The sequence below is a fragment of the Aquarana catesbeiana genome, linkage group LG01 (genome assembly GCF_042186555.1).
Source record: "Aquarana catesbeiana isolate 2022-GZ linkage group LG01, ASM4218655v1, whole genome shotgun sequence".
Classification (NCBI taxonomy): domain Eukaryota; kingdom Metazoa; phylum Chordata; class Amphibia; order Anura; family Ranidae; genus Aquarana; species Aquarana catesbeiana.
In genome coordinates this window covers 664,369,792-664,382,142 of record NC_133324.1, presented here as the reverse complement: position 1 = coordinate 664,382,142, position 12,351 = coordinate 664,369,792, and the positions used below count along the sequence as shown (strand labels likewise).

The 12,351-nt window shown below is 45.8% G+C and overlaps 1 protein-coding gene across 5 annotated transcripts in view; it reads right to left on the bottom strand.

Annotated features, from left to right (window-relative positions):
- The window catches only part of AIMP1 (aminoacyl tRNA synthetase complex interacting multifunctional protein 1), a 118,830-nt gene extending 110,162 nt beyond the window's left edge, over positions 1 to 8,668 (bottom strand). Inside the window, exons 1-2 of one of the 5 annotated variants that reach the window (XM_073601981.1) lie at positions 8,514 to 8,608; positions 4,568 to 4,621 (exon numbers count right to left, since the gene is read on the bottom strand). In XM_073601981.1, coding sequence (XP_073458082.1) covers positions 4,568 to 4,569 — 2 coding nt within the window. In that variant the 5' untranslated portion in view covers positions 4,570 to 4,621; positions 8,514 to 8,608. Of the gene's footprint in view, positions 1 to 4,567; positions 4,622 to 8,513 lie in introns of those variants that run through there. The other 4 variants (XM_073601987.1, XM_073601963.1, XM_073601995.1 and 1 more) reach the window with 4 other exon arrangements.
- Between the last annotated feature and the right edge of the window lie 3,683 nt (positions 8,669 to 12,351).

Here is a 12,351-nt window from a genome sequence, read left to right as displayed (position 1 = left end):
AAAGGTGGCATTTTCTTTTACTTTCACTAATAATGGTAAACAGGACAAATAGAGAGAGTGGATCTCTTTAAGGCTTAATGTACACGGGACGTTTTTACAACCTCTACTGAACAATTTAACTTGACATATAGTAACCGACGTTTAAAACGTCAGTTTTGCCTTATTTACATGCCGCGTTTAGCTTTTAGTTATTTTTTTCCCCCCCAAAATAGACAAAATTGAAAAACGTCTGTAAACGAAATGCAGCTAAACGTGAGTTACCGCGTTTAGTGTTTGAAATGCCTGTAAACTCCGCTTCTGAACGCATTTTTTTTGCGTTCCAAAAAATGCCTCTAAACTCAACTGCCTAGAAACGTCTGTAAACTACCCTGTGTACATGGACAGATAAGATAACAGAGGAGAGTTCAGGTGCAGTTGAAAAAAACTCCCAAATGCTCCTAAACGTCCGTTTACCAGCAGCAGTGTACATGAGGCCTAACTGGCAAGACTTCTAATTCCCCTGCACTCTATTCAAAACTAAAAAAGAAAGTTTTGCCTTTAGTTATACTTTACCCCAATTGCAGATGAGGTCCCCACATTACTAATAAACCCTATTTCTCTCCTGAACCAGTCCTTCATATTAAAAAAAGAATGTCACAGCATCTCTGGGTTTCGGGTTAATGAGTCTAAATCAAAGGCGCTTAAAGTGGTCAGAAGTTTTTTTTATCTTAATGCATTTTATGCATTAAAGCGGACCTTCAGTCATTTTTTTTCAACTTTCCATCTATTAAATCTTCTGCCCTTGTTGTTTTACCTTTGGATAGTAAAACATTTTTTTTCTGCCAGTAAATCCCTTATACAGCCCAGTTCCTGGTTCTTGTCTAGTAAAAAAGCCTAGGCTTATGACATCATGCACAGCTCTCTCTCTCATGAGAGTTTGCCAGGAAGGGAGGGGGGATGGGTCATAAGAGGACCAATGAGAGCTGCAGATCTGGGAGGTGTGCCTCTGTGTAAATCCAGGAAGTAAACAGGGAGCAGCTTCAGCTGCCCACAGTTAAAATGGTTGCAGCCAGACTCAGTCGAGTCTGGTTATATGCCCTCAGGCTATATGCCCTCAGGCAATATGCCCTGCACTACTCGGCAATATGCCCTGCACTACTCGGCAATATGCCCTGCACTACTCGGCAATATACCCAGAAATATACCCGGCAATACTCTGAAATATACCCGGCAATACTCTGAAATATACCCGGCAATACTCTGAAATATACCCGGCAATACTCTGAAATATACCCGGCAATACTCTGAAATATACCCGGCAATACTCTGAAATATACCCGGCAATACTCTGAAATATACCCGGCAATACTCTGAAATATACCCGGCAATACTCTTAAATATACCCGGCAATACTCTTAAATATACCCAGCAATACCCTGAAATATACCCGGCAATACCCTACAATACACCGCAATTTTTAACCAGTTCCTGCCCGCCGTCATATGGCGTCCTTGACTTTGAGCGGGGATATCTGAATGATGGGTGCAGCTACAGGTATCATTCAGATATCTCCTTTTTCAGCCGGCAATTTCCTACACCATAAGAATGATCATAGCGGCTGTTCCACTGCTTGATCGTTCTTATGGGAGGCGAGAGGGGACGCCCCCACCTTCCCCCCACCCTCCGATGCTTCTACCGACTCACCGCTACGATGGAAGCCATTATCTTTTTTTTTTTTTTTTTTTTTAATTTCAGGCTTCCCAGCCTAGAGGTGAGATGTGGGGTCTTATTGACCCCATATCTCACTGTAAAGAGGACCTGTCATGCCATATTCCTATTACAAGGATGTTTACATTCCTTTTTTGGGGGGAAAAAGTGTCAAACTAAAATAAATAAAGTAAAATGAACAATAAAAAAAAATAAAAAAATTTTAAAGCGCCCCTGTCCATGTGCTCGCATGCAGAAGCAAACACATACGTAAGTCCCGCCCACATATGAAAATGGTGTTCAAACCACACGTGAGGTATCACTGTGAACGTTGGAGCGAGAGCAATAATTTTGGCCCTAGACCTCCTCTGTAATTCAAAACATGTAACCAGTAAAAAATTTTAAAGCATCACCTATGGAGATTTATAAGTAGCGAAGTTTGGCACTATTCCACGAGCGTGTGCAATTTTGAAGGGTGACATATTAGGTATCTATTTACTCGGCATAACTTCATCTTCCACATTATGCAAAAACATTGGGCTAACTCTACTGTTTAAAGCACAAAACTTTAAAAAAAAAAAAAAAGCGTTCGAAAAATTGCTGCGCAAATACCATGGGAGATAAAAAGTTGCAACAACCGCCATTGTATTCTCTAGGGTCTTTGCTAAAAAAAAATATACATATATAATGTTTTGGGGTTCTATGTAATTTTCTAGCAAATAAATGATGATTTTTACATGTAGGAGAGAAATGTAAGAATTGGCCTGGGTGCTCCAGAACACCTGGAGGTGCTCCCTGCATGTTGGGCCTCTGTATATGCCCACGCTGTGTAAAAGTCTCACACATGTGGTATCGCCATACTTGGGAGTAATAGCAGAATGTGTTTTGGGGTGTAATTTGTGGTATGCATATGCTGTATGTGAGAAATAACCTTCTAATATGACAAAAAAAAAAAAAAGAAAAAAAAATCTTGATTTTGCAAAGAATTGTGGGAAAAGATGACAATTTCAAAAAACTCATCATGCATCTTTTCAAATACCTTGTCTTCTTTCCAAAAAGGGGTCATTTGGGGGGTATTTGTACTTTTCTGGCATGTTATGGTCTCAAGAAATTAGATAGGCCGTCAGTACTTCAGGTGTGATCAATTTTCAGATATTGGCACCATAGCTTTTGGACTCTCTAACATTCACAAAGACCAAATAATATACACCAATTTGTACTTATTTTTACCAAAGATATGTAGCAGTATAAATTTTGGCCAAAATTTATGTAGAAAAAAATTACTAATTTGCTAAATTTTATAACAGAAACAAAGAAAAATTCATTTTTTTACCAAATTTTCAGTCTTTTTTCTTATATAGCGCAAAAATGTGATTAAATACCACCAAAAGAAAGCTCTATTTGTGTGAAAAAAGGGACAAAAATTTCATATAGATACAGTGTTACATGGCTGAGTAATTGTCATTGAAAATGTGAGAGCACCAAAAGCTGAAAATTGGTCTGGTTATTAAAGGGGGTTTAAGAGCCCAGTGGTCAAGTGGTTAAAGCTTGGGATATTATTTTATAACCTAACGCCGCTTTAAACTTCTCCACAACTTTATCCCTGATACATCTGGTGTGTTCCTTGGCCTTCATGGTGCTGTTTGTTCACTAAGGTTCTCTAACAAACCTCTGAGAGCTTCACAGAATAGCTGTATTTATACTGAGATTAAATTACAGTGTTGTATGACTGAGTAATTGTCATTCAAAATGTGAGAGCACCGAAAGCTGAAAATTGGACTGGTTAGGAAGGGGGTTTAAGTGCCCAGTGGTCAAGTGGTTAAACACTGAAGGAAAACCAGCAACCTATGGAAATATTCCAGCCCTTACAAATAAACATTTTGCTTTTAATCCCCCTTCAACTTTACAAAATTTGAACAAAAATATAAATTACACCCGCATGCCCCAGGCATGATCACTCATATCTATTCCCATGTTCTGTTTAACCACTTACGGACCACCCGCCTTCGTTTTAAGTACTACTTTGAAGAGGAATATGGTTGCTATGGCAGCAGCTAGCTGCCATAACCTCGGTATCCTCTTCTTCAGCGGGCGGTCCGCTTTCAGATAAAAGCGGTCTCTGCGGCAGATTTCCCACAAGATCAATTTTATCGGCGGCGGGAGAGGGGGCCCCCTCCCGCCGCACTCCGGCGCTAACCAGAGCCGTCGGTAGTGGCGATCGAGTTCTTCTCCCTGTTAGGCATGGAGACGAGTGAGGGGAAGATGGCCCCCACCTGTCTCCATATCATTGCAGGGCGGAAGCGTCAAAACATCAATTCCTCCCATAGCTCTTAAAAGGGACATTGAGGTCCTGTCATGCTTTTTTTCTATTACAAGGGATATCTACATTCTCTGTAATAGAAATAAAAGTGACACCATTTTTTTCTTTTTTTTTAAGAACAGCATAAAAATAAAAAATGGTAAAATAAATAAGAAAAAAAAAAATTAAAAACGCACCCCGTCACGCCGAGCTCGCGCACAGAAGGGAACGCATACGTGAGTAGCGCCCGCATATGAAAACAGTGTTCAAACCACACATGTGAGGTATCTCCTCGATCGTTAGAGCAAGAGCAATAATTCTAGCCCTAGACCTCCTCTGTAACTCGAAAATGCAACCTGTAGAATTTTTTAAACGTCCCCTATGGAGATTTTTAAGGGTAAAAGTTTGTCGCCATTCTATGAGAGGGCGCAATTTTTTTCAGCTATTACATTTAGGCATTGACTGAATTTAAATGTATTGACAACCTAAAAAAAAAAACAGTATAAAAACCACTGGAGAAGGTTTACTGTATGAGGAGATAGATGCACAGGTTCATTTGAAGCCAGGATTGGGAGAACTTACATATATCAATCGTAACTTGTCTGCAAATTGATTTTTCCCACAGATGGCGGAAATCTAAAAGCAGAGACCATAACAGTTATACTTTTAATTTCACTAACCTCTTCAAATATTTGCACTACAGTCAACAAAATGCTTTGGTTATTTGGGGGAGCCAAATGAGCCAAGTTCCAATTAAATTACGAATCTGGAGACAGATGTTGAAACAAGTATGCATGGCGATTAGATGCCAATATTAAAAAAAAAACTCCTTGTGAAAAAAGGTTCTCGTATGACTGGTATGAATTCTATTATAGAATAACCCCAATTAAGTTTTTAAAAAATTGAGGCATTTTGTATCAAAATATATACATTACCTGTGGCAAAACTGGCAAAATATACAATATTGTAAACTATACAGGGATAATACATTTGATGCAAAAGACGTTATTAAGCACTGTACTATGTACATATTCATTACTTAAAGTGATTCTAAAGCTTTCATTTAAAATAAACATGTTATACTTACCTGCTCTGTGCCATAGTTTTGCACAGAGTGGACCGGATCCTCCTCTTCTAGGGTCCCACGCCTGCTCTCATGGCCCCTCCCTCCCGTTGGGTTCCCCCACAGCAAGTAGCTTGCTATGGGGTCGTTCCCCAAGGCCGAGCCGCTGCTCTGTTTCCATTCACACATGGAGCCACAACTTGGCTCTGTCCCTCCGTCTCCAGATTGGCTCACTGGCTGTGACTGACAGCAGTGGGAGCCAATGGCTCTCACTGCTGCCAATAACCAATCAGGAATGTGAGTCCCCAGAGAGGCAAGGCTCTCCTGGACATCGCTGGATCGAGATTGGGCTCAGGAAAGTATTAGGGGGGCTGCTGCACACAGGTTTTTTTTACCTAGAATACATGAAGGTAAGAAAACCTTGTGCCTTTACAACCGCTTTAAATTATGTTTGGAGGCCTCAATTATTGGTGTTATAAATTAAATCAAACACTGATTTGAGTTCTCACTATCTCAAATATCAGCTTGTGTACCATGGATGACATCTCATTCACCCAAATTCTTCTTACAACCATTGTCCCACATGCTTTTCACACCTGCTTACTAAGAAAACCAATATCTATTATAATTAAGGATGAGCTCAGGCGTGTTCGAAAAAAGCATGTGCAGAGCCTGCCAGGAAGTCGCTACTGCGGAGCGCTAATCACAAGCGGTGAGACATTTCCCGATCACTGCAGCCGCGCATTGGGACAACGTCTCACTGCCTGTGATTAGCGCTCCGCAGTAGCGACTTCCTGGCGGGCTCTGCATGTACTGTTTGCGAACACGCCTAAGCTCATCCTTAATTATAATTAGCATTTTCCTAATACCAGATTTATCCTTCAAGACAGACATGACATTATTCCAGTGACCCCAAACCATTAGATCATGTACCACATGGGGCTGCCTATTGTCTTCTGCCTCACGTACAGTAATAAAAGTAAAGCCCTGGCTTTATTAGTGAAACAGCATCCAGCAAACAAAAAATTCCCCCCCCACCCACACAAAAAAAAGGAAACAAAAAAAAAAATTTAAAAAAAGGAAGATGCAATTCCACACACAGTAGAGTACATAATGCTCAAGACACAACATAATGAACAACTGTACAACTACAGCATACGTAACATTTACACAAACTATGGTGAATGTAAACCTGTCACGAACAATGATAATCCACTGATCAAGAAGAATTAATTTATGAAACTGAATGTGATGGTGAACAATAGGCAATAAGGATGAGCTCTGGCATGTTCGCACACTCCATGTCCAGAGCCTGCCAGGAAGTCGGCACTGCATTGCGCTAATCACATGCAGTGAGACATTGTCCCGATGTGCAGCGGCGGAGATCGGGAAACGTCTCACTGCCTGTGATTAGCGCAACGCAGTGCCAACTTCCTGGCAGGCTCTGGACATGGAGTGTGTGAACATGCCGGAGCCCATCCTTAATAAGCAACATCAAATACAATGATATGGATAGGTTTGCTCAGGCCTGCAGCACACCACTCAGCGCCAAATGGATAAGTTAATGTTTCTAAACAGAGCTAGAACTACAAACTGGAAGATAAAAGGTATAAAAAGACTTACAGTATCTAAACTGAGTGCTTAAAAAGACAGCAGCCGTTTAAAATTATAACATGAAAATGTCCATAATAGCATACATAAACTATAGGGGTAAACATACACTATAAAACAGCGCTAATGTTGAGCAAAACTATATGAGAAATCATGCGGCCAACTACGCATAAAACATCAGACAGAGAAGTAGAGAGTCCGTGAAGTGGTCAGAGGAATGTCCATAAGTGACAATACAGCCGTATCCAAGTGTGCGCCTTCCACCGGTCAATGAAATTTCACCCTGTGTTGACACTCTCCCCCTAGGGGGTCAGACTCACCAGATCTGCAAATCATAAAAGCCTCCAAGAGCAAAAAGATCTCCTCAACACCTCTCTCTCAATGATTTGCAGATCTGGTGAGTCTGACCCCCTAGGGGGAGAGTGTCAACACAGGGTGAAATTTCATTGACCGGTGGAAGGCGCACACTTGGATACAGCTGTATTGTCACTTATGGACATTCCTCTGACCACTTCACGGACTCTCTACTTCTCTGTCTGATGTTTTATGCGTAGTTGGCCGCATGATTTCTCATATAGTTTTGCTCAACATTAGCGCTGTTTTATAGTGTATGTTTACCCCTATAGTTTATGTATGCTATTATGGACAACATCAAATACAAGGCTGAACCTACAAATATATTCCCCTTTCACACTGGCAGAGTCCGCCAGCAGATCTGCCCACTTTGCAGGGTATCTCTCCGCTGAGCAGGTGGATGACAGGTCTGTGTTCGCTCTGCAGATGCAGCCCGCACTCTCTATGGGCGGTCGGATCTAAACGAACTGCGTGTCTGTTTCCATCCCACTGTCATTCGATCCGCCAGACGGATGATTTTAGCAGACAGGATCGGATCTGCAGCCCATTTCTACAGGGACGTGTGCATTGGGAATAGCGCGTTGGCCGTCTGTTGAAGAGACATGCTGGAAAGCTTTTGTCGATCACCCGCTGATCAGTGTATTCTGCCATCAGTGGGTCCCACTTTCCCTGCTGGGGAATATCTCACCTCATTTGTGTGGATGGAGGAATTCATGGGCTGGACAGAAACAAATTGAACGGTCTATGGCCAGCTTTAGGGCTGGTTCACACTTCAGTTGAGAGCTACAGTTTTATGTATATGCAAAACGCAGCTCTCCGCAAGGACACACATACACAATGGATTCTGGGATGTCCCGCTCACATTTCCTTGCAGCTGTCAGCACAGAAATGAATGGAATGTCACTCTGTCACATGCCAATAAAGTTTAGAAAAAAAGAAATCTTGCCCTGTGTTGTAAACACTATCCCCTTTGGTGGGTGCTGCAGGAAAAAAAAGGGAATCTCCCCTAAATGTTAGATTCTGCAGCAGATGAAAGTGGAGTCACCAACCTGCTTGTGATCAGATCAGCCTGCTGGGGGTGTCAGGCTGACTCTGCTAAACAAGTAAGCAGATGACTTGCAGCTCATAATCATCATGGATCTGGAGCTCACACAGCATTACAGCCGGAAAGTTTCCATCAGCTGCCTATTCCAGAAGTGGGAGATCAGTAACGGCCAACAGATTCTGGGTGCAGTGGACTGAACTTCTACGAGCAATGACTGCGGCTCCATATCAGACAGTTGGGAGCTAAGGGGTTAAATGTTCTGATTAGAGCCGATCCCTTCCCCAGGTTGATGGTGTCTATGATCCCCGGCGGTATACACCCTGCCATGCAGCACCCCTCTGCGCCCAGTACACGTGGCTGAGCCCTTCTGGCTCTCACCAGGAACATCTCCCCATCGTACACCGGGCACACACACCGCTCATTAGATCTATCTCATTGAATAACATGTTTCTCACCTCCTCACCTCTTTCCGTGCCTTCCCAGCAAGACCGTCTCTGGATGATGACGTCACACGGCATGCGGCGGCTTTGCAGCCTGACCCCCTCCTTCTATGTCCTAACTCAGCCATGTCTATGTAGTGGGCACACTGACAGACATACGAACACCGTGTACAGGCTTGTGTTCAACTGGATGAAAGTTCTGTCATAGAACAGAGGTGACTGTACTAATGAAGTATGTCATTGAGTGTCTACACATCTCAGTCACCTACAGGTATACTTCATATAAAGCCTAAATGAATGTCTCCTAAACGTGCACCATTTAGGAGATATTCTAGTGAGCGGCAGCTGGTGATATCACTGGCGCATGCGCTCTGAGGGAACAGTACAGCATGTTTGCCAACATTGTAAAAAAATTTTTTAGGGACACTTTTTTGGCTTTAGGTGGAGTCTTATTATAATTAGGGGGTGGGGCATTCATTTGTAGCCGTGGCACAGGGGGAAAGTAAAGATGTGCCGCACAAATGGGTGTGGTTTATGTGAGATAGTGGGCGTGGTTCAAAGGGGGTGTGGTTAGAGTCTGAGATGAATGAGGGAAAGGGGGGGGAAGAGGGATGGAGGGACAGCAGCCCCAGATCCTACACAACAATGGAAATATGTGTATTCTAGAAAGTTTAACAATCAGCAGATAAAGATACTCCAAACACCTGGTGTTAGCGCTTCAGTCATCCCGGCACCATGATTGTTATGATTGGTGTTGAAGTGCATTATTTCTATTATTACATTGTAATATAAAATGAAATCATTCACCATATAATTCATCAACTCACCATAATGCCGAATCAGTGGGATCCCTGAGCGTGTCACTTGCCACGTCGCCTGCCGCCAGCCATCCGTCCTTGCATCAGGTGCCCCCAGCAGAGTCCGTCCTTGCATCAGGTGTCCCAGTAGAGTCTGTCCTTGCATCAGGTGCCCCCAGCGGAGCTCCCCCTTACATCAGGTGTCCCCAGCGGAGCCCCCCTTACATCAGATGTCCCCAGCGGAGTACCTCCTTACATCAGATGTCCCCAGCGGAGCCCCTCCTTACATCAGATGTCCCCAGCAGAGCCCCCCCTTACATCAGGTGTCCTCAGCGGAGCCCCCCTTACATCAGATCTTCCCAGCGGAGCCCCCTTACATCAGATGTCCCCAGCGGAACCCCCCTAACATCAGATGTCCCCAGCAGAGCCCCCCCTTACATCAAGTGTCCTCAGCGGAGCCCCCCTTACATCAGATCTTCCCAGCGGAGCCCCCCCTTACATCAGATGTCCCCAGCGGAACCCCCATAACATCAGATGTCCCCAGCAGAGCCCCCCCTTACATCAGGTGTCCTCAGCGGAGCCCCCCTTACATCAGATCTTCCCAGCGGAGCCCCCCCTTACATCAGATGTCCCCAGCGGAACCCCCCTAACATCAGATGTCCCCAGCGGAGCCCCCTTACATCAGATGTCCCCAGCGGTGCCCCCTTTACATCAGATGTCCCCAGCGGTGCCCCCTTACATCAGATGTCCCCAGTGGTGCCCCCCTTACATCAGGTGTGCCCATTGGAGCCCCCCTTACATCAGATGTCCCCATCGGAGCCCCCCTTACATCAGATGTCCCCATCGGAGCCCCCCTTACATCAGGTGTCACCAGCGGAGCCCCCCTTACATCAGATGTCCCCAGTGGAGCCCCCTTACATCAGGTGTCACCAGCGGAGCCCCCCTTACATCAGATGTCCCCAGTGGAGCCCCCTTACATCAGGTGTCACCAGCAGAGCCCCCCCTTACATCAGGTGTCCTCAGCGGAGCCCCCCTTACATCAGATCTTCCCAGCGGAGCCCCCTTACATCAGATGTCCCCAGCGGAACCCCCCTAACATCAGATGTCCCCAGCAGAGCCCCCCCTTACATCAAGTGTCCTCAGCGGAGCCCCCCTTACATCAGATCTTCCCAGCGGAGCCCCCCCTTACATCAGATGTCCCCAGCGGAACCCCCATAACATCAGATGTCCCCAGCAGAGCCCCCCCTTACATCAGGTGTCCTCAGCGGAGCCCCCCTTACATCAGATCTTCCCAGCGGAGCCCCCCCTTACATCAGATGTCCCCAGCGGAACCCCCCTAACATCAGATGTCCCCAGCGGAGCCCCCTTACATCAGATGTCCCCAGCGGTGCCCCCTTTACATCAGATGTCCCCAGCGGTGCCCCCTTACATCAGATGTCCCCAGTGGTGCCCCCCTTACATCAGGTGTGCCCATTGGAGCCCCCCTTACATCAGATGTCCCCATCGGAGCCCCCCTTACATCAGATGTCCCCATCGGAGCCCCCCTTACATCAGGTGTCACCAGCGGAGCCCCCCTTACATCAGATGTCCCCAGTGGAGCCCCCTTACATCAGGTGTCACCAGCGGAGCCCCCCTTACATCAGATGTCCCCAGCGGTGCACTCCCCCCTTACCTCAGGTGTCCTAGTAGGTCTCCGCCGCCATTGCAGAACAGAAGGGGTATACAAAATAGTGTCTCCCTCCACCGGCCGCATGGTTACAATAGAACCCCAGCCCCTTTCCATAACAGACCGGCAGCATGGTGGGGGGGTAGGCGAGGCGGGGCGGCGACGCAGGAGCTCCGTCTAGCCACCCAGCTGTGTTCCTGGTCTTCTTAAAAATGGCGGCCGGCAGAGACAATGTCTCCCTCGGCCGCGGACCTCTAGCGGCGGCAGGTGGCGAAAAATCCTGAAAAAACTGATTTCTCGGGAAACAATAAAATCGGGAAAAGAATCTAAATCCCGGGAATGTCCCGGGAAATCCGGGACAGTTGGTAAATATGGTACAGGCATGCTCTGTGCTGTGGCCGGAACTCTTGCGCGCATGTGTGAGAGTGATGTCATCGCACCTCGGCCATTCAAACAGCTGCAGCCTGTGAACCCGGAAGTAAGACTGGGTGAAGATAGAAGACTGCAACACCAGGGACAGCGCACCGCTGGAGGGCCTCGTTTCAAGGTAAGTCTTTCATAACGTGCTAGTATGCACAGTCACGTCATACACATCACTTCTAGGTCAGCAAGAAGGAGAGCAGATGCATGTTCACTCGGCTCCCTCCCCACTATCCAGCAGCACCCATCCAGCAGATGGGCAAGTGAGAACCTAGGATGCATGGCTGTGGCACGGGCATGCACTGCTCCACTATTACATACTGCTCACTGACTGCCCCACCACTACATATTGATAGGATATAGGAGTTCACTACTCTAAGACAATTACCCCTCCTAGGATCAGCTGTCTCCACAATCAGATTGGGTTCCGGCTGTGTTTGCAACAGAGACATAGGAACAAAACGATGCTGGATAGCTGCACTTCAATATTCATCTTTATTTTATAAAAACAGAGTGCAGAGCATGACAAGTGGATACAGACCAACTGCACAGCTAACACATTTCACATTGGATATGGTGCTTAATCATAGCTTGCCCCTACATACTGCTCACCGACTGCCCCGCCACTACATACTGCTCACTGACTGCTCCACCACTACATACTGCTCACTGACTGCCCAACCACTACATACTGCTCACTGACTGCTCCACCACTACATACTGCTCAGTGAATGCCTCACCACTACATATTGCTCACTGACTGCCTCACCACTACATATTGCTCACTGACTGCCTCACCACTACATACTGCTCACTGACTGCCCCACCACTAAATACTGCTCACTGACTGCATCACCACTACATATTGCTCACTGACTGCCTCACCACTACATATTGCTCATTGACTGCCCCACCACTACATACTGCTCACTGACTGCCCCACCGCTAAATACTGCTCACTGACTGCCCC